The sequence below is a fragment of the Neofelis nebulosa genome, chromosome 4, assembly GCF_028018385.1.
Source record: "Neofelis nebulosa isolate mNeoNeb1 chromosome 4, mNeoNeb1.pri, whole genome shotgun sequence".
NCBI lineage: Eukaryota > Metazoa > Chordata > Mammalia > Carnivora > Felidae > Neofelis > Neofelis nebulosa.
In genome coordinates this window covers 166,668,227-166,688,657 of record NC_080785.1, presented here as the reverse complement: position 1 = coordinate 166,688,657, position 20,431 = coordinate 166,668,227, and the positions used below count along the sequence as shown (strand labels likewise).

Here is a 20,431-nt window from a genome sequence, read left to right as displayed (position 1 = left end):
TCCAAACGTGGGCCGGGCTTCAAGGACAATGTTAATTAAACGATCACAGACTTAGGGAGGGTGTAACGTGGTAGAAACCATTGGCACAGTTCCGGGAGATGTGACCTGTCCGTTTTACGCAGGGGGAAACAGACGCCCAGGAAAGGGGAAGGTCATGCAAAGGGCCTGGGGCGGGACCTGCCTGGCACGATGAACAGTGGGGAGACCCAAGTGGCTGGAGCAGAGTGAACAGGGGGCAGAGAGGGCGGGCGGGGAGGGAATGGGGCAGAGCCTTGGGGGCTATAGGGAGGACTTGGGCTTTTACCCCCAGAGGGGTGGGAACTCTGGAGGCCCAGGGTCACCGGAGGCTGTGACCCGACCCGGGTCCTCGCAGGCTTCTTCTGGTGGCCTCCGGGAGAATGCAGCGAGAGGGAGGGCAGTGGCTGAGGGGAGACCAGCCTCAGCTCTGTCTCCCCCTCGCTGTGTGTCCCCAGGCAAGCCAATTCCCTCTCTGGGCTCCGTTTTCTTGTCTAGTAAAGAAGGGCCTTCACCAGGCCTTTCCCCCAGGCGCCACGGCAGGAACTCTGAGACAAGGTTCAGAAAGTGCTCGTTGCCCTAGATTCTGGCCGGGCGTGGGGCTGCTGAGTTAGTATTTCCTGGTGTCCGGATTCTGCTCACACATCTTCCCCGAGGTGGGAGGATGAGGTCAGCCGCCCCCCCCCCACCCCCCACCCCGGCTCTGGCCCCGATGAAGTCACCAAGTCAGAGGGGTGGGTGTGAGGACGGCTGTGGAAATAGACTTCCCGCCTGTGCCCTGTGCCTCGGGGAGAGGCGAGGATGAGCCAACCGTTGGGAGTATCGCACGTCGCAGGCTGTCAGGCGCGCAATCCTCGGGACACCTCGCTGCCCGGGAGCTCCCTCCTCCAGGAAGCCCTCCTAGATTGCCTTGGGCCTTCGGGGTTTTGGAGGCAGCGGCCGGGGAGGGGAGGGAGGATCTCAGGGAAAGAGTGAGGCACCCAGAGAGGCTGGCCAGACCAAGCTGTGAGAGGGAAAGGCAGGACAGCAGCGGTGCCCAAAGGGTGAAGGAAAGTGCCGAGCCAGACGGGAAGTCAGGCCGGTGTGGGGCTGAATCCGGGCTCAGACTCTCCCTTGCTTGGTGACCCTGGACAAGTCTTTTCTGGGCTCCGTTTCCTCAGCCGCCAAGTGGAGAAAAAAGCCTCCTTAAGGTGCTCAACAAATATCGGGAAGCACCAGGGAGGGACCCGCCCGGAGCGAGGCCTACTCCGGCCGGAGCAGAGAGATGGACGTATCCCCGGGTTGCCGGGACGCTGGGTGATCGTGGATTTGGTGAAGGGCACCTGGGGCCCCGGGGACCCCAGGGGAGGCCCTGATTCAGCTTGCGGGGAGGGGCGGTAGATCAAGGGGGACCTGCCTTCGAAGGCGACCGCTGGGGGCGCCCGGGGGGGCTCAGTCGATTAAGCGTCCGACTTCGGCTCAGGTCGTGATCTCATGGTTCACCAGTCGGAGCCCCGCGTCGGGCTCTGTGCTGACAGAAGCACAACGAAGGAGATGGCCTTGCTGGATCCGCGGATTCCAGAAGCCGGGAGGCCTGAGGATTTCAGGCACAGCTTGATCAAAGAGCCTGGGAACTCACTCTCCACCCGTGACTCGGCTCTGCCGTCCCCCACTGGCCTCTGGGCCGAGAGCACCCGCCTCTCAGACCGGCCCTCGGCCGATCCCGGCCCGATGCTTCCCCAGTTTGAGGGCGCCTCTCCTGTGATGCCAGATCGAGTCGCAGCGCCGGCTTCCCCTGGCTCATCGCCCTTTCTGGGGAAGGCCGGCCGCCATGCGGCAAGGCCACCCAGGCAGACCACGTGGTAAAGAGCGGAGGCCCCCAACCAAGAGCCATGCGCGAGAGCCAGCTTGGAGGCACAGCGCAGACACGGGGGCCCGCCCACCAGAACCCGACATACCCTCAGGGGACTCGGACCCGCGAACCGTGAGATCACGACGGGAGCAGAAGTCGGCGTGGGAGGGCCATCCAGCCCTGTAGGGAACAGGTGAGCTGAGGGGACCCGCCTGGAGAGACAGGGCTGTGGGATCGCGGGAGCCTGGGGTGAGGAAGGAGGTGGGGAAGTCCCAGCCAAACCTAGCTCAGCACCCACTGTGCCCCCAACTCTGACCTTGACCCTTCTTGGCCCCTGCCGTCTCCCCAACAGCTGGTTTTCCCATCTTGCCAATGACTCCCTCCAGTCGCCTCTGCCCCCAGCTACGTCCCCAGGGAAAGGCAGCCCAGCCAGGTGCCCGCACACGCCGGCTGGGCCTGCAGTCTCCTCCTCTCAGGACCCCAACGGCTCCTCCTCCACCCTGTGGGGGACGATTGGGGCAGGGCGTCACAGGGCACCCCCTTCTCCTTCCCTACACCTCCGCCCTGGCTACCGGCTCCAGTCTTGCCCACTGCTGTCTACCCCACTCTGGCTACTAGAGGAGTTTCCCGATACCCCAATCTCTCTCGGGCTCTAACACCCTCCATGGCTCCCCATTGCCCTCAGGGTGAAGTCTGGAATTTTATACCCAGCCTTTGATGTCCTGAGGGTCCCTGTGGTCTGATCAGGACACACTGTTCCTGTCAGCTTCCAGAACTTCCCAACCTCTGTACCCTTGCCCAGGAGACTCCCTTTTCTGGAGTGCCTTTCCTTCATCAACACCTCAGCCGTTTCCACAATGTCTTTATGCCTCTTTCTCTTAGCCTGGGAGCTCCGGGCCGGAGGGAAAGACCTGCCTCAAATAATAAGAGCGGGTCCTCAGGCTGGGCCCTCACAGCGGGGTAAGCACCTTCCCGAATCCTCTCTGCCAGTGTTTGCAACTGCCCCCCAAAGACGGATATCATGGGTCTGATTCACAGATGAGGAAACAGAGGCTCAGAGAGGACCTACGATTTGCCCACGGTCAGCAAGCCAAGAATAAAAGGGGCCCTCCTTCCTGCCTCTTCCATGGCTGACTCCCGCCCTTGCTTAAAGGCTCAGCTCACTAGTCACCTCCTCCTGGAAGCCTCCCCGGATTGGGGTCAGGCGACCGGTCGGGGCTCCCACAGCTGCCCGTGTGTTCCCCATCACAGCCCTGTCGCTGCCGCCGGGCCTCTCGTGCGTGCCGAGGAATGACGGGGGGCTCGCGACCCGCAGAAGCAGCCGCAGGTCGGGCCCAGCCCCTCCTGAACCGCACGCACCCACGTCCACACCCGCGGTTGGGCTCAGCGCACGCCCGCCTCCCACACGCAGGCGGCCGGCGTCTGCGCGTCTGTCCCTTGCAAACACCTCCTCGGCTGGGGCCCCGGCGCCCGGCTCCTGCAGCCCGAGAGGCGCAGGCGGTGGGGGCGGCGGAGGCTGGGAACTGAAATTGCTTGGGGACCGTCCCGCCCCACCTTCCTCCGCCTTCCCGTCGGCGGGAGCAGAGAGCTGCCCGGGCCCCCGTGACCCTGACCCGAGGCTACGGCCGGCCGTGACCCGGAGTGAAAGCAGCCGCCCACCTCCCTGCTGAGTGCTCTCGGGAAAGGTCCATGAGGCTCCCCCCCCAGGCCGGGCCGCGGTGGGGGCGTCAGCAAGGTTGGCTCCCTCCTCCCGGGCGCCTCTGGGCCTGCCCGCCGTCCTCCCGTCCTAAGCGGCCTTGGGAGGGGTCTTTCCGGGTAGGCAGACGGGCCGGGAGCACTGAGGGATCGCGGCAACGTGGGAGTTACGCCTGGGCTTGGGGCGGGGGGTTGGGGTGCTCTGGCCCCCGAGTCCGGTATAAAAAGCGCCCGGGGCGACGGGGGAAGCCGCCAGGAGGGCGCGGAGGGGCTCAGGGAGCTTCTGGGAGCACCGACCTCCCCCACTCCTCCCGCACGCCCCACCACGGTGCTCCCTTCGCGTAGGCGCAAGACGGGGGCCCAGAGAAGTGGGTCACACAGCCCAGCGGGGTGTGAGGCCTGGTCTTGGGGTGCAGGTGACACTGGATGCGTCGTCTAGGGTGACTTGGCCGTGGGAAACCTGCCGCTGCACGCACACCGCTCGCGCCCCGGCCGCCTATTCCGGGCAAAGGGAAGGCACCGCGGCCCGGGCTGCGCGCCGAACACGCCCCCTGTCGGGCGCGGCCGGAATCCGCGCAGCTAGGACCCAGCCACGTGGGACAGAGCCCCTGTCCCCGCTGAGCCCGCATTCCCGGTGGAGCCCGGAGCTCTGGGCTGAGCTGCGACACCCGCTGAGTGTCCCCCGATCCCGGCAGAGCCACAGCCGTGGATATAGCCCTTTATCCCGGGCCGAGCCTCCATTCCGAGTTGAGTCCCTGACCCCAGAGAGAGCCCCTGGTCGTTTGCTGGGTGTAGCCCCCCACTCCCCACCCCCGCCCAGCTGGGGAGACCTCAAGGATGTTGGGGCCACCCAGAGGATCTGTGCACATGACACACAATCCATACTGCCCCAGGTTCTGAGCCTACTTCTGTCACCACCTGGGACGGTCACTTGCTTCCTCTGAGCCTCGACGTCATCATCGGTGAAATGGGACGTTTGTATCCCAACGCAGAGTTGCTGTGAAGTTTTGGTGAATTAATCTACGTACAGTGATTAACTTTAAGCCAACCCGTGACTGCCACGTAATAAAAACTGGATAAAAACTAGCCCTGAGGGGCACCCGAGCGGCTCAGTCGGTTAAATGTCTGACCCTGGCTCAGGTCATGATCTCACGGCTTGTGAGTGGCTTGTGAGTTCGAGCCCGGTGTGGGGCTCTGTGCTGACAGCTCAGAGCCTGGATCCTGCTTCGGATTCTGTGTCCCCGTTCGCAACCACCCCCCCCGGCCCCGCCCCCAGCCCCGCCTCTCTCTCTGCCCCTCCTCCACTCACACTCTCTCCCTCTTGAAAATAAATAACATTTATTTAAATTTTAACATTTAAAAAAATTAAAAAAAAAAAAAACCCTTGCTCTGATGTTATTCTTACCAGGTGTGCTGCTGGGCACTTAAAAAAAACAGCTTTATTTAAAAAAAAAATATGTAATTCGTACACCATAAAATTCATCCAAGTCAGTGGTTTCGGTATATTACATTATTCGTTTTCTAAAATTGCGGTAAATATACAATATAAAGTGTATGCTTATAACCATTTTTACGTGTCTAACTCAGGGCATTAAGCCCACGAACACTGTTGTCTCGACCACCTCACCATCTATCTTCAGACATTCTCCATCGTCCCCAACACATTCTGTGTGCATTAAACACTAACTAACCATTCTCTTCCCCCCAGCCTCCTGGTCACCTCTGTTCTACTTTCCATCGCTATGGATTCACCTACTCTGGGTCCCTCTAGAAAGTGGAATAAAGGGGCGCCTGGGCGGTTCAATCAGTCAAGCCTCCAACTTCGGCTCAGATCACGATCTCACAGTTTGTGAGTTCCAGCCCTGCGATGGGCTCTGTACTGATGCCTCAGAGCCTGGAGCCTGCTTCTGATTCTGTGTCTCCCTCTCTCTCTGCCCCTCCCCTGCTCACGCTCTGTTTCTCTCAAAAATAAACATTGAAAAAATTTAAAAAAAAATTTTTTTTAAGTTAAAAAAAAGGAAATTGGAATCATACAATACTTGTCCTATGCCTGGCATCGTAAACTTATGTTTTCGAGGTTTCTCCGTGTTGCGGCATGAGTCAGAGCTTCCTTCCTTCTGTGGCTGAATAGTATTCCAGGGTATGTTTGGCCCGTGTTTTGTTTACCTGTCCATCCGCGGACGGACATTTGGGTTGTTTCCACCTTTTGGCTCTTGTGAATACCGCTGTCACGAACATTCGTGTGATCATCTGTTCGAGGCCCTGCCTTCAGAGAGACACCTAGGAGGGGATCTCCTGGATCATATGGTCATGTCGCTTTCCGAGGACCCACCAGAATGTTCCACTGCGTCTGCCTCCACCTTTTTCGCATTCTCACCCACAACGCGCGAACGATCTGATTTCTTCACATCCGTGTGGGCACTTTTCCTTTGTCCTCACTTGAGAACCCGTAGCCCTTCTTACCCCCACGTCACAGATTCGGAAAACCAGGGCTCTGAGAGGTCAACACGTACGGGCCGACCACAAAAGAGCTGCGTGCGCGCCCACCTTGGCCACACTCCACCCAGGCCCCACCCTGGACTCACGGGAACGATTTGCGGTCGTTTGATGAGACGCTAAGAACAGTTCGCTGGGCCTCTGCGGCCTCATTAGCCACCCTGATCGAAACTAGGGGTGTTCACAGTTTGGGGCCCAGGCTCCAAGAAATGGAGCTCTAACAGTGGGTCTCAGCTGGGGTGATTCTGCCCCCTAGGGGACACTTGGTAACGGCTGGTGGCATTTTTAATTGTCGGGACCTGGAGGGGGGATAGGGGGCTCCTGGTGGCCAGTGGGTGCGGGCCAGGGATGCTGCTCAGCCCCCACAGTGCCCAGGACGTCCCCCTACCCCCCGCAGCAGGAATACAGGACCTGAATGTCAACAGTGCCGAGGATAAGCACTGGATAGGGAGAGGGCAGGACCCGGCTGAGGGCAAGAGGTGGGACCAGCATTCCTAGGTTTGAATGGGCTAGCCACCTGCGTCTGTGTGCCCCCAGGCAAGTCACTGCCCCTCTCTGGGCCTCAGTTTTCCCTGTCCAAAATGGGATAAGGGGACATTTCATTTATTTTTGCCTCATGAGCGAAAATCTGTGCCGGGGCTGTGTGTGTCCCATGTGGACACGGCAGGCGCTTCACAGACATGTGCTGTCTGGCCTCCCCTGGCCACCCCTGGCCACCCCTGGCCCTCGCTGGAACTGGGACCCAGAGCCGGGATGCGGGCAGGAAACCGAGCAGCAGGGGAGCTGGGAGCCGCTCCTGGGCCCAGTTCCCAGGACTCACAGCTGCATCCTCCTGGGGGGCGGGGGGGGGGGGGGCAGCTGGCCCAGCCACCTTACCCGCTGGCGGCCACGAGGCTCCAGTGTGCTCTGCCGGCTCATTCCCATGGAAATCGAGGCTGGATCTGGGAGTCCCCTGGTGGGGTTTCCAGGCTCCGTCCACCCAGCCACTGCCCCAAACCTCACCTGAGAATTTACTTGAGCCCAGGAAGATTTATGTCCAACCTTGGGTCAGAATCAGCCCATCTGGGGCTACAGGAATCTACATTTTTTAAAGGGGCTGCCAGGTGATTCTGATAGAAAGGGTTCCTCAGGGACGTACTCTAAGAAACGTGCTTCGGCCCAAATTCCAATTACCCAGGTGGGTAAAGGGAGTCTCAAGGGAGTAAGGGGCTTGCCCGGAGCCAGAGTCGGCCTGTTTTTCTTTTTGCTTCTCTCAGTCTCTGTCTCCCCGCCCCCTCCCCACCGGGTCTCTCGCTGTTTTCGACTCAGGATCTCCTTCCTCTCCTTTCTTTGCCTCATTCGCCCCCGCCCCACGCCGCATCCGGCCCATTTCACGATTCCGGAGGAATCTCCCCGCAGCTGCTTGGCCCCGCCCCAGACCCCGCCCCTCCCGGCGACCTTCTCCCATTGGCCTCTTCGTACGTCGCCGGCTCTGCCATTGGCTGAGCCTACGTCCTCCGCCCGCCCCCGCCGCCGGCCCCTCGTCGGGCCTTTCCGCGCGGGCGGGGACGGAGCGGGGCGGAGCCGCGGGGCGGGGCGATGGGGGCGGGGCCGAGCTCCCCGCCCCGCCCCGCCCGTCCAGTCCCTTCTCAGTCCTCCCGCGCGAGTCCCGCGGCCGCCGCAACGGCCCCTCGGGAGCGGCCTTACGGAGCCTCGACGGTCGGACCGACGGACAGGACCCGGAGAGTAGGTGAGCGAGCGATGCCGCGGCGCTCCGCACCTCGGGGGCCGTCTGGACGTCCTGTCTGTGTCGCCCCCATGCCCCTGCTCCTCCTGTCTGTATTCCTGCCTCTGTTTCTTCCTTTCCTTCGGTGTCCCTGTCACTCTGACTGTGTGGGGTAGGGGGAGGCAGACTGGGTGAACTGCGCTCCCTACCGTGGGGCTGTGCTCTGGGTCCAGCGTCCCCTCACCCGCATGGGGAGTCTGATGGACTCTGCCCCTTTCACAGTGCAGGGTGCCAGGCGCTAGGGCCAGATTCCAGAGTCGGGAGGGCATTCCAGTGGTGGACAGCCTGGCCAAAGGTGTGACGATGGGCATACGTGCGGCTTCTGACTGGTCCAGGCAGCTGGAAGAGTCATGGCCCGGCCCACCCAGACTGGCCACCTGGGAGCTCCTCAGTGCCCTGAAGCTTTGGCCTTAGTTTTGTCAGCTGTGAATTGGGACTGTAGCTGCCAAGGTAATTGGCGGGTGACCTGACCCATATCCGCACGCATCACCGCCGCCTCTATCCTGGGGGCGTTCTCCTGGAGGAGGGACAGTCGCAGCTGTAAACAGGCCTCCGAGGTTGCTTCCTGAGCATACCTGAGCCCAGCTTGGGGAGCTGGATTCCCAGGAGAGGGGGCACAGTGGGGTGAGGGCAGTTCAGCCTAGTGGTCGTAGGGTCTAGACCTTTCTGCCACTCACCTTTGTATCAGAAACCAGTGATTGGATTCTCTGAGCCTCAGTTTCCTGTCTGTAAAGTGGGAAGGACCACAGTTCCCTGGGGGAGAGGGCTGCTTCCAGGATTAAATGCAGGAATGTGTCTCCTCCTGGCCCTCCCTCTCTCCCCTTCACTCATTCGCTCTGCTCCAGCCTGACCAACCTCCACGTTCCTCCAACACGCCAGACGGGGTCCTGCCCCGGGGTCTCTGCCCGGGCTGTTCCTTCACGGCTGTGCCGGGTCTGTGGGCACCAATTTTAAAACATAACAAGTTGCCTAGATGGGCTGGGCCAGGGGACTGCCAGGCAAGGGCTGGGCAGCTGGGAGGAGCCTAGAGGGCCCGGCCCAGGGACGCTGTACCTATGGAAACCGGAACAAAGCCCCATCCACACAAACACCTGGGCTGTGCTTTTCCCACTCGACAGGCCTGGTGGTCTGGGATGCTGGTGGTGGGTGAGTGCCCAGATCCCTGGGGTGGGGGGGGGGGAGTGCTCGAGGGGGGGCTTGAACCCTGCTCTGATGAAGGCGGGAGGTCCTTAAGCCAATAGATGAGTCAGACAGGTGCAGATTGGAGGCCCCGTGATGTCCCCTCTGGTTGTATGGCCTTGGGCAGGTCAGACGCCCCTCCGAACCTGTTTCCTCATCTGAGGCCTGGGAGGAGAGGGGCCTTTCGTTACTTGGTGATCCCATGTGGTGGGGTTTCAGAGGCTTCAGTGCCCCTGTCTGTCCCATGGGGCCAGGAGGGGGTGCCTGAGGACACAGCTCCAGCTGCTGTGGCGGAAAGGTCCCTGCCCAGAGGCAGATGCTGAATAATGACTGGAGGTTGTCCGGGTGCAGCCCCAGGAGTTCGAGACTTAGAGGTGGGGTCCTAGAGATGGACAGGCCAGGACCAGGTACCGGGGCACCTCCCCTGGGCCCCCCACCACGAGATAACTCCCTGGGATCCCCCGCCTGAGCTTTCCTGGGAGCTCCTCTGGCTGAGCCCTTGGGATCTCCTAAGGCCCCATTCTCCAGGCCTCCATTTCCACTGCTATCCAGTGGGGTAGTGGAATTTGGGGAGCATTTACCTGGGGGAGCCCCCCTCTAGAGGGGCTCGTGCTGTACTGCTATGGGACCTTGGGCTGCCTCTGTCTCTCTCTGTGGGCCTTAGTTTCCCTGGCTGGACAATGAGGACCTCGTATGAGCTCTTGGACTTTATCCCTCCCTGGTGCTGGGAGGTCATTTATTCATTCGACAGGTTCTGAACACCTGCTGTGACCCACAGCCTGGTGCAGGGCGCCGAGGACCCAGCACCGACCAAGGCCGAGCCGGTGCCCTCCCTCGCTTGGCTCTCAGATCGGACTTGGGGGATATGGGTGTTCATCCATCCAGAAATATCCTCATGCTTAATTGTAACTGCATGAAGATAATAGAGAGACAGATGGGCGGGATGTGGAAGTGAGTTTAGGTGGGGGATGCGGGAGGGACTCCTGACATGTGAGCTGAGGCCTGAACGGCAAGAAAGAAACAGGCACGTGGAGGCCTGGTGGGAAGGGCATTCCAGTCAGAGGACGCAACCCATGCAAAGGCCCTGGGGCAGGGCCAGGCCTGGAGTTTTGGAGGAATAGTGAGGAGGCCCAGGAGCACAGTGAGTGAGGGGAGGAGGGAGGAGGGGAGGGCAGCGAGGGGATGGAGTTGGAGGCAGGTCCGGAAGGGTCTTGTGGGCAAAGGGGAGAACTTGGACTTTTACCCTGGCCCAGGACTGGGTCCTGACTCAGGTGCTCACGGGCGCCCCCCGGTGGCTGCTGCAGGGAGGCCTGATGGGGAGTTGTGAGAGCAGGATCCTGGGGAGGGGGGGCCCTGGGCCCAGGGGCCCAGCTCAGGCTGTGAAGAGGGGAGGCGGGGCTGCGTCCACATTCCTGCCACAGGACCCTGAAGCCTCCTCCACTTGCTACTGAACACCTGCTTGGCCCGGGCCCCAGCCCTGCCTGGCCTTTGCTGCAGAGGGTGGGCCGTGGTCTCCCGACACTCTTGCTTGGCCCCCAAGCTCTGCTTCAGCGGAAATCGGGCTCCCGCTGCCGCCAGCAGGTGGCCAAACCCCGCCCGTCCTTGGGGAGGCCACTCGAGGGCTCTGGAGAACCCGCTTTGAAAACCGTGGGTGCCCCCAGGCCCCTCAGACCAGAGATTCCTTTCTTCCTCTTGCCTTACTTAAAACGGGCACGGAGTGTGAGGTCCGAGCGACGGTTGGTCAGAGCCTGACGCACTGGGTGTCCTCGTGTTGGCAGCGGGCATCGTGCGGGAACAGGGACGGCGGGGGCATTTGCTGCTGTGGACAGAGGCCTGGGGCCCCCGAGGCCACCGTGGGCCACCGCAGCCGGGGCTCGGAGACGCGGGGTGGAGTGGCGGCCTGGCCCTGCTGAGCTGGCTCATGAATTATTAACACCCTTTGTGTGGGACATAAAGAATTCATGTGGTGGGGCCAGGGTGCCCGTGGACCAGGGGCCTGCGGCAGCTGGCTCGTCCCAGCCCGCGGGAGTCACTTGCCACCCGGTCAGGAATTTCACGGTCGGGTTGTTAAACACAGCCCTTATGAAAGACGACAGACTGTGACCCTACAGTTCAATACATTATGTTTTAATAACGTTTATTCTAACGGAGGTGTAGAATATTATTTGGCCATAAAAAGGAGCGAGGCGCCCACCCCTGCCCCCCCGCGGACGGGCCCCGAACACATGACGCTCAGGGAGGGAACTGGACACGAGAGGCCACGCGGGGCGTGAGTCCGCGTGTGTGAAACGTCCAGAACAGGCTCCTCCACGGACAGGAAGGGGTTTCGTGGGGGCCAGGGATGGGGGGGTGACTGCTGATGGGGATGGGGCTTCTATTTAGGGTGATGGAATGTTCTGGAATTAGTGGTGATGGTTCCACAACTCTATGAAGGTATCAAAGCCTCTGAGTTTTACACTTTATTTTTTTTTTTTAAGTTAATTTATTTATTTTGAGAGAGAGAGAAAACAAGCAGGGGGTGGGGCAGGGAGGCGTCTGGGTGGCTCAGTCGGTTGAGCGTCCGACTTCGGCTCAGGTCATGATCTCACAGTTCGTGGGTTCAAGCCCCACGTCGGGCTCTGTGCTGACAGCTCGGAGCCTGGAGCCTGCTTCGGATGCTGGGTCTCCCTCTCTGCCCCTCTCCCGCTGGCTCTCTCTCTCTCTCTCTCTCTGTCAAAAATAAATGTAAAAAAAATGAAAAAGAAAACAAGCAGGGGAGGGGCAGAGAGAGGGAGAGACAGAGAATCCCAAGCAGGCTCCACACTGTCATTGCAGAGCCCGACCTGGGGCTCGATGCCACGAACTGTGAGATCGCCACCTGAGCCGAAATCAAGAGGTGGTAGCTTCCCTTACTGAACCACCCAGGTGCCCCTCACTTGTACACTTTAAGAGGGCGAAGTTTGGGGCCCCTGGCTGGTTCAGTCCGCAGAGCGCGTGACTCTTGATCTTGGGGTCGTGAGTCTGAGCCCCACGTTGGCTGTAGAGATTACTAAAAAAAATAAATAAACCTCAAGAACTAAAGGGCGGATTTTATGGGATGTGAATCGTATGTTGATAAAACTTACAAAAAGCAAAGTCATAAATAGTCATAAATCGTAACTTTCTAATTATTCTCCCGTCTCTTACTATAATCTGCGCTCTTGAAGCCACGTTTATCTGCCGTATGTGTTTGGGGGAAACGGTGAGCCCCCACGTTCGCTCAGGTCGAGTCGGAAGCTTGAAATTGGCCACGGTGGGGAAATTTACACCGCGGAAATTGGCAACTACCACAGATCGGGGTGTGATTTATTGTTCTGTCGGTCGTCTAGACCCGGGGTTGGCAAACTTTTTCCACGAAGGGCCCAGTAGTAAGTGTTTTCGGCTTCTTACGCCGTTGGGTCGCGTCCCGTGTATTCGCGGCTGCCGTTAGAGCGTCAAGACAGCCATAGGGAGCAGGGGAGCCCGTGGCTGCGGCCGTGTGCCAATAAAACTTTATTGATACAAACAGACGGTGGTTTGCCTTGGTTTGCCGCCTCCCGGTCTGACTCGAGAAAGCGGCGCCGAACAAACTGTCGATGAGGAAAATTAAACTTAAGAGAGTGTCCCATCTGCGGCTGTGTCCTTGTGGGTGGCACCAAAGCCCCGAGGAGGCAGTCTCCTCCCCCTGTCGGAAAACGACCCGTCGGATTCGGCCCGGAATTGCTCTCCCTGCTGATGGATGCGCGGAGTCCTCGTCCTCCCTGTTTCACGTTCGCCTGGCTTGTTCACCTGTGCCGGCCCCGCACGTGTTTGCCAAGCACGCCCCTGGTTTCGCTACCGAAACCAGTTTGGCAAAACCCATTGGGAGCATTTGGTGAGACTCGTAGAGTTTACTGTGTTTGCAAATCGTGGGGCGCACGTCCTTCATGTGGGGAGAAACATATGGGGGCACGTTTGTTTCTTCTGGAAAGCTGCTAACGGTTACGAAGCTTTCAGCGCGCGGCGAATGGGATGTCGCCTTCGCGGGGCACCTGTGGGGCAGTGAGGACGCCGGAAAGTTGGATCTCCTGCCCTGGGGCATCCCTGTCCCCCCCCCACCCCCCACCTCCACATCCCTGTCGTCCCCCCGCCCAGGGTGTCCAACCAGAAACGTGTGGGGGCTGAGGGGCCCCCCCGCAGTGGGACTGTGCCCTGGGCATGTGTGGGTGGGTTGTAGCGAGCCCAGGTTGGACGGGGGAGACCAGGGGTGAATGGTTTGCCACGTCAGGGAGAGCCTCTCGGAGCGGGGGGTTCTCGAGGCTGAGAAGGCCCCCTACCCCCAACCCCGGAGGCGCCGCACACGCAGGGGCGGCGAGGGCATGGGCGAGGCTGGAACCGACTGAGCCCTGGGGAGACTGGTGGACGGGGTCGTGGCCCGAGCGAGGGGGAGGTTGGCCCGGCTCCTGAGTCTGGGAACCGAGGGGATCAGGCAGAACAGGGGCCACTGGGGGGGGACGGGTGTGTGCCCTGCACCTGCCCAGGGAGGCTCAGGTACAGTCCTGCCTCCGACCTTTGCGTCTGCAGGTTCAAGGTCGGCGTCGGTGGCCAGTGTGCAGGGCGTTTGGAGTGTCCATACTGGGGACGAGGGCAAAGCTTGGAGTCCAAAAGACAAAGTGGGGTTGGCAGAGGAGGACTGCGCTCTAGAGTGCTGGGGCAGGGCAAGAGTCAACAGAGCCGAGGACTCTGTACCTGGACACCCATTTCATAGATAGGAAAGCTGCCCCCAAGGGCATGGGGCCTGTGTGGAGTCCCAGTGGGGAGGGGTCTGGGCTGTGGGAGGACCTGGACGGTGGCCTTCACTCTCCTCGCTGCTCCTCTAACACACCAGGCACAGTCCTGCCCCAGGGCCTTTGCACTAGTAGCTATGTCCTCTGCCTGGCTCACCTTTCCCCCAGACCTTGTCCTTCCAGGTCCCAGTTCCAGCAGCTCCACCTCTAGAGAGGCTTTCCTGACTACCCTGGCCAAGGTCACCTGCTGTCCCTGGCTGTCACCACCACCCCCTCCTTGGCCCCTCTCTCTCTCTCTGAAATTACCCTGTTTGTTTTGTGTTCACTGGGTTCTGGTGTCTCTGCCTTCTGGCAAAGGAGATGCCTCTTGGGGGCCTTTTTGGAAATTTGGAGGGCTTTCTTTTTGCTTGTGATGATAACAGGATGTTCTGGCACTGGGGGGGGGGGGGGGGGGGGAGGGGCAGGGACCAGAGACACGAGGCAGCCAGCCACGTGCCTGGAGCAGCCCCCAGGCCCCCACTTCCTAACGTTCTATCAAAATCATAAACCACTGAGTGAGGTTTTGCACGGTTTTATTTTATTTTTTAACTTAAAATTTTTTTTTTAAGTTTATTTATTTTGAGAGAGAGAGAGAGAGAGAGAGAACGACTGGGGGAGGGGCAGAGAGAAGGAGAGAGAGAATCCCAAGCAGGTGCCACTCTGCTATCGTGCAGCCTGACTTGGAGCTCGATGTCACAAACCGTGAGATCGTGACCTGGGCCGAAACCGAGAGTTGGATGCTTAACCGACTGAGCCAGCCAGGCGCCTGGTGGGGGCGCTCTCTGATGGGAATTTGTAGCTACAAGGTCCCCGCGACAACCCCCTATGCCAACCTGTAAGAGACGCTCTGTCCTCAAGTGCGGGGGCCTGACCTTGCCAGGAGGGAATCCTTGTCGATCAGCCACGTATCCCCGGGGGCCCGCCGTGTGCCTGGCAAGGTGGAAGTGATTTACGGATCTCAACTCGTGCCACCCTTTTATTTGTGCCACAATATGGGCCAAATCCTGATAAATTTATTTAACATTTACAAAATGAGGCCTCAAGTGTATACAGGAAGGGGCACAGAGGTGTAAAATATATACACTTAATATATATATATACACATATATATGTATATATATTAATAATGTATATATATGTATTAATAATGTATATATATATATACATATACATATATATATATATATATATAGGAAGTGTTTGGCTTGAGGAGATGTAATCCTCATATAAAATTCACTGCTTTAAAGTGTTCAACTTCCAGAATATTCCCTCTCCCCCAAATGAAGCCCCATCCCCATCAGCCATCACCCCCTCCCCAGCCCCTGACAACCACGAGCCCCCTTCCCGTCCCTGGACGAGCCCGTTCTGGGCGTTTCACACCCGCGGACTCACAGCCCGTGTGGCCTCTCGTGTCGGGTCCCCTCCCTGAGTGGCGTGTGTTCGGGTCCGTCCGCGGGTGCCTCGCTCCTGCTCGCCGCCCGAGTGACGTTCCAGTGCAATATTCCAGCACCCTGCGGACACGCCCTGTTTGTCCCTTCACCCGCTGACGGCCACTTGGGCCGACGCCACTCCTTGGCCACGTGAACCGCGCTGCCGTGCGCGTGCGCGTGCGCGGTCCGCATGGCCGTGCGTTCCCACGTCTTCTGGGCAGATGCCTGGGAGCGGAATTGCTGGGTCGTGGGGGTAAGTCTGCGGGTGTTTGAGGAGCTGCCGGAAAACCGCTTTACACAGCAGCTGCCCCGTTTCCCACTCCCACCAGCCGTGTCCGAGGGCCGTGGTGTCTCCGCACCCTTGCTGACGCTTGCCGTTGTCCGTTGCTGCGACGGCCGCCATCCTCGCGGGGAGGTGGGGGGTGGGGGGTGTGTGGGGGGGTGAAGTCATCGTGATTTCCCTACTGGCCAGTGATGCTGAGCATCTTTTCAGCTGCTGGCTGGCCATTTATGGATCTGCTCTGGAGAGAGGTTAGAGGGTGTGTGTGTGTGTGTGTGTGTGTGTGTGTGTGTGATCGAGATCTAATTCACATAACCATAAAACTTACCCTTTCAAAGTGTGCACCTTTATCACCATCTGTTTCATAGCCTTATTTATGTCAAAAAGATTTTATTTTTAAGTAATCTCTACACCCAAGGTGGGGCTCGAACTCACGACCCCAAGATCAAGAGTCGCACGCTCTCCCGACTGAGCCAGCTGGGTGCCCCCTCCCAAAGTATTTTGTGAGTGACAAGGTGGCTTGGCTCTAGAGGGCTGGAGTCCCACGGAAGGCAGGGACGGGAGCTCTTTTGGTCATTCCAGTAAACCCAGTGCCTGGGACACAGTTGGTGCTCCATAAATGCTCATACAGTGACTGAGTGAATGGTCCAGCCATGCCCTTGATCCTTTAGCAGGCTTTTTCAGCTTTGAGGACAGTGGGGTGCCCTGGCATTTGGTGATCAGGGACTGTGGACACTTGACCGTCTGGTCCCCGAGCCCCTCGGCAGTCCCTGGGAAGGCCCCGCCCCAGAAGGGCTGATGTGGCCGTCTGGCCGCCTCCTGGCTTGCCCGCCCTCAGACCGGGGTGAGTGCACAGGAAGGAAGGAAGGCTGGGGTCTATTTTAGTCTGTGGCCCGCTCCCCCGAGACAGTAGTCATCTCCCTGTCTGGCTGCGTGGATGGGGGGTTCCTGGCAGAACAATGGGTCGGGGATGGGGGGGTCACGCAGCTGGGCTGGCCCAGGTGTCAGCGGGTCTGGGGACTGGCCGGAGGGGTTAGGAGTGTGGAGGCCGAGAGGGAGGCTCCCTTTTCCTTCTGGGCTTAGGAGGGAGGTCCTGCTGAGGGCCCAGCTCCCCTCCCGGCACATCCCACCTCAGGACTTGGCAGATTGGAGAGCCAAGGCCCAGAGACGGATGGAATCCTCCCGAGGGTCACACAGCGACTGAGATAGGCCGCAAGACCAGGGCTCCAGGGCACTTAGGGTCAGGTACCTTGGCCTCATTCCTGGACCCAGGGAAAGGCCTTTTCCTCTCCGAGCCTCAGTTTGTTCATCTGTAAGCTGGGGAGACTGGACTCAAGACCTTGGGGTTTCTTCTCGTTTGCGTTCGCGGACGTCCTTTCCCTCATGCATTCAATGAACGCTTGCGGGGTGCCCGCTGTGCACCAGGCCCCGGGCTGACTGCTGGAGGCACAGTGTGGACAAGGGAGACCCAGTCCCGGCCTGCCAGTCCCGTCAGGCCAGGGAGATGAGCAGTGAAACCGAAGCGTGCGAGGCCAAAATGGAGCACGCCAGGGCGCCACGGGAGCCGCCGGGCACCTGGCCCAGCCTGGGACATCCAGGAAGCCTTCCAGGAGGAGGTGACTGTGACGCTGAAATTTGGATGAGCAGTTTACAGGATGAGTAATAGGGAGAGGAGGGGCCCCGGTAGAGGGAACAGGACAGAACATTCTAGAGAAACGGGTGGGAGGCATCGGGGAGGCACGGGCACCCCTTGTGCCAAGCCGCTCTTTTTCTAGAGAGTCTGACAGAGAAGTAGGTGTGTGCATTCAGGGAGCTTGAATGGCGGAATTCTAGGCCATGGCATCCAGCTTCTGGCCCAAGGGAAGCTCGCAGCCTGGGTGGAGGTGGGGGGGGGGGGGCATTGGATTGACCATAACCTTCTGCCCTAGGACAGAGTTAGTTCTATCTTCCCCACTTTACAGATGGGGAAACTGAGGCATGGGGCGGTTATGTTGCTTGGCTAAGCGGTCAGGCCCCAGGGGGCTGGATCTGTGGCTGACACAGCTCCCGGCGCCGGAGAAACTCGGGTGATTTGCAGGCGTCAAGCGGGGAAGGCGGAGGAAGTTAGGCACACAGAGGCGGGCGGTCAAGGGTATTGCTGTGTGGCCTTGGGGCAGTGGCTCAGGCTCTCTGAGCCTGTGTCATTTCTTCAACAAACTGGCAGCCAGCCTAATACCCGGCGGATATGAGGAAACGGTCACACGCTCCCGGCTCAGGGCCTGCCCCGTGGTGCTGAGTCAGCAGCACCCCTGCTCTGGCCCAGGCCCGCGTAGCCCCGGGCTCAGGTGACTGGTGTGGGGGGCAGGGAAGGCGGTCCAGTACTCGCCGTGGCCTCCCTGACCTCTGAGGGCAGCGCAGGCGGAGGGGACTTCTCCCGGGGTGTGAGCTCGCACAAAGATGGTCTTTGTGGGGGCTCTGGGCTGAGTGGGCACCCATGGGGCATTCCTGGTCCAGCTGGCCTGGGGTGGGGGTGCGGGTGGCTTCGACCAGGGCCTGGGGCGATGGGTGAGGGCCGGAGGTGGCTCTCAGGCTCGCCTCATTCGTTTTTCTGGAGTCTCCAAGGGCACAGCAGGTAAGGAATCAGGCCCCTTCCAGGGACGGTTGCGGAGTGAAGCCCGGGGCAGGGACGGAGCAGTGATGGGGGACGGAGGGGCACTGTGTGGCCCAGAGGCTGTGCCTCACCCCGGGTTTGTTCGGGGATGGCTTCGAGGCGGAGCTGAGGGATGAAACTTCGAGAAGAGGCCGGGGCTCAGGGGCCAGGGCTTTGGGGGGTGAATAGGAGTTTACCGGCAAAGATGCCGGGATCTGAATGGGGTGTGGGGCTTGGTCCTGGGACCTGTGTCCTCATAAGAAAAGGGTCCATGCCCAGATGTGCAGCTTAGGAAGATTCTGGCACTATAGGAAGGAGGCGGCTGGAGGGAGGCTCCAGAGCTTGGGGAATCCAGTAGTCTGACATGGAGACAGGTCCCTGTTCGCCGAGGGCTGGACTGCCACGCCCCTTGTCACTGTCCCAGCCCAGGAAGGGTGGGAGCTGTCACAGGTCAGTGTTTCCATATCACACGCGGTGTCGTTGGAGCAATGTTTCTAGAAACCTCGCTCGTGACCCCCCCCCCCAGGCCCCACAGCCCAGGCTGCTGCCCATGCCGGAGGCGGGCCTCGGGCCCTCTGCTGTAAACGCACAGGGCCAGTAAGGCTGCGGGATTGGGAACAACTGGGCTCCCCCACTCTGAACAGCTGGGGCCTGGGACCCCATCTCACTGCACTGCAGGATGGGGGCGGGACCTCAGGGGCTTGGAATCCACCTGTCGCAACGCACCGTGAGGTCCTCCTCAACCCCGCGGCAAGGCTGGTGCCGGCCCGCAAGCGGTGGCCTTCAGAACATCCTGCCCAGATGTCACCGTCATGCCTCAACTCTGTTGAGTGGACACCCTCCTTCCTTTTTTTATTTTATTTTATTTTTATTTTTTAGAGAGTGGGGAAAGGGTGTGTGAGAGAGAGAGAGAGAGGATCTTTCTCCGCTCGGCGCGGAGCCTCGGGTGGGGCTCGATCCCCCGACCCCGAGACCATGACCTGAGCCCAAACGAAGAGTCACTCAACCGACCGTGCCACCCAGGTGCCCCGAGCATCAGAGTCTTGAGCTCAAGCCCCGCCTTGGGCACAGAGCTTCCTTAAACAGAGAAACAAAACGGCCCGCCTCCAGGCCTGAAGCTCTGTCGGCCCGGGCAGTGCCCCTCCGCCCGCTTTCTCACCCGTCGCTTCCTCCGGGAGGCCTGCCTGTGCCCGGCAGCTCTGGGGAGCCCACACCGTGGCATCGCGTGGCTCCCGGTCGCCGCCGACGTGCCCCCGCCCTGCACCCAGTCGTGTGCCTCACAGTGGGCTCGTGGGTTGGCGGGCTCGGGCCCATTTCACAGACTGGGATGACGCGGTAGCACCCCACGGGGGCCCTCCGGGAAGGTCCCCGGAAGTCGACGGGCCGCGGGGACTGACGACCCTCTGCCTCTCCCCCTGGCAGGGCGGATGGACACGTTCAGCACCAAGAGCCTGGCCCTGCAGGCGCAGAAGAAGCTGCTGGGCAAGATGGCGTCCAAGGCCACGGTGGCCGTGTTCATCGATGACGCGAGCGGCGAGGTGCTGGACGAGCTGTACCGCGCCACCAAGGAGTTCACCCGCAGCCGCAAGGAGGCCCAGAGGATGGTCAAGAACCTGGTCAAGGTGGCCGTGAAGCTGGGCGTCCTGCTCCGCGGCGGCCAGCTGGGCGGCGAGGAGCTGGCGCTGCTGCAGCGCTTCCGCCAGGGGGCGCGCCGCCTCGCCATGACGGCCGTCAGTTTCCACCAGGTGGACTTCACCTTCGACCGGCGCGTGCTGGCCGCCGGCCTGCACGAGTGCCGGGACCTGCTGCACCAGGCCGTGGGCGCGCACCTGACCGCCAAGTCCCACGGCCGCATCAACCACGTCTTCGGCCACTTGGCCGACTACGACTTCCTGGCCGCGCTCTACGGCCCCACCGAGCCCTACCGCTCGCACCTGCGCCGGATCTGCGAGGGCCTCACCCGGATGCTGGACGAGGACAGCCTATGACCTCCGGCCCGGGGTTTCCTGAGGGGGGAGGGGGGGTGGGGGTCGTTCTGGAACCTCTTTTCTCCCGCCCGATTCTGGCCAAATCCCCGGGACAGGCGCCCGTCCCCCCCGAGAGGATGCTGATCCGCTGGAGGCCGCGGTTTTAAGGACTCTGGTCGCCTCTCCTCCCGCACCGTCTCAACAGCAGAAGAGCTCAGCCTGCGGGGGCGCGGCCTCCCCACGCACCCCGAGGCTGCTGCCCACCCAGGCCTGCCTGACCTGACCCCCGGCACCCCTACACTCCCTCGATGCTTCTGGAGGCTGGCACCTGCCACCTCGTCA

At 60.6% G+C, this 20,431-nt stretch overlaps 1 protein-coding gene across 4 annotated transcripts; it reads left to right on the top strand.

Annotated features, from left to right (window-relative positions):
• The first annotated feature begins 7,623 nt into the window (after window positions 1-7,623).
• TNFAIP8L1 (TNF alpha induced protein 8 like 1) lies at window positions 7,624-20,431 on the top strand. Of its 4 annotated transcripts, none has more exons than XM_058728382.1 (2): window positions 7,624-7,766; window positions 19,545-20,431. In XM_058728382.1, exon 2 carries the CDS (start codon window positions 19,550-19,552, stop codon window positions 20,108-20,110), a length of 561 nt encoding a protein of 186 aa, XP_058584365.1. In that variant the 5' UTR covers window positions 7,624-7,766; window positions 19,545-19,549; the 3' UTR covers window positions 20,111-20,431. The 4 variants fall into 4 exon arrangements, with proteins under 4 accessions (XP_058584365.1, XP_058584366.1, XP_058584367.1 ...); XM_058728383.1 differs by lacking the exon at window positions 7,624-7,766 and adding an exon at window positions 8,233-8,252; XM_058728384.1 differs by lacking the exon at window positions 7,624-7,766 and adding an exon at window positions 8,752-8,948.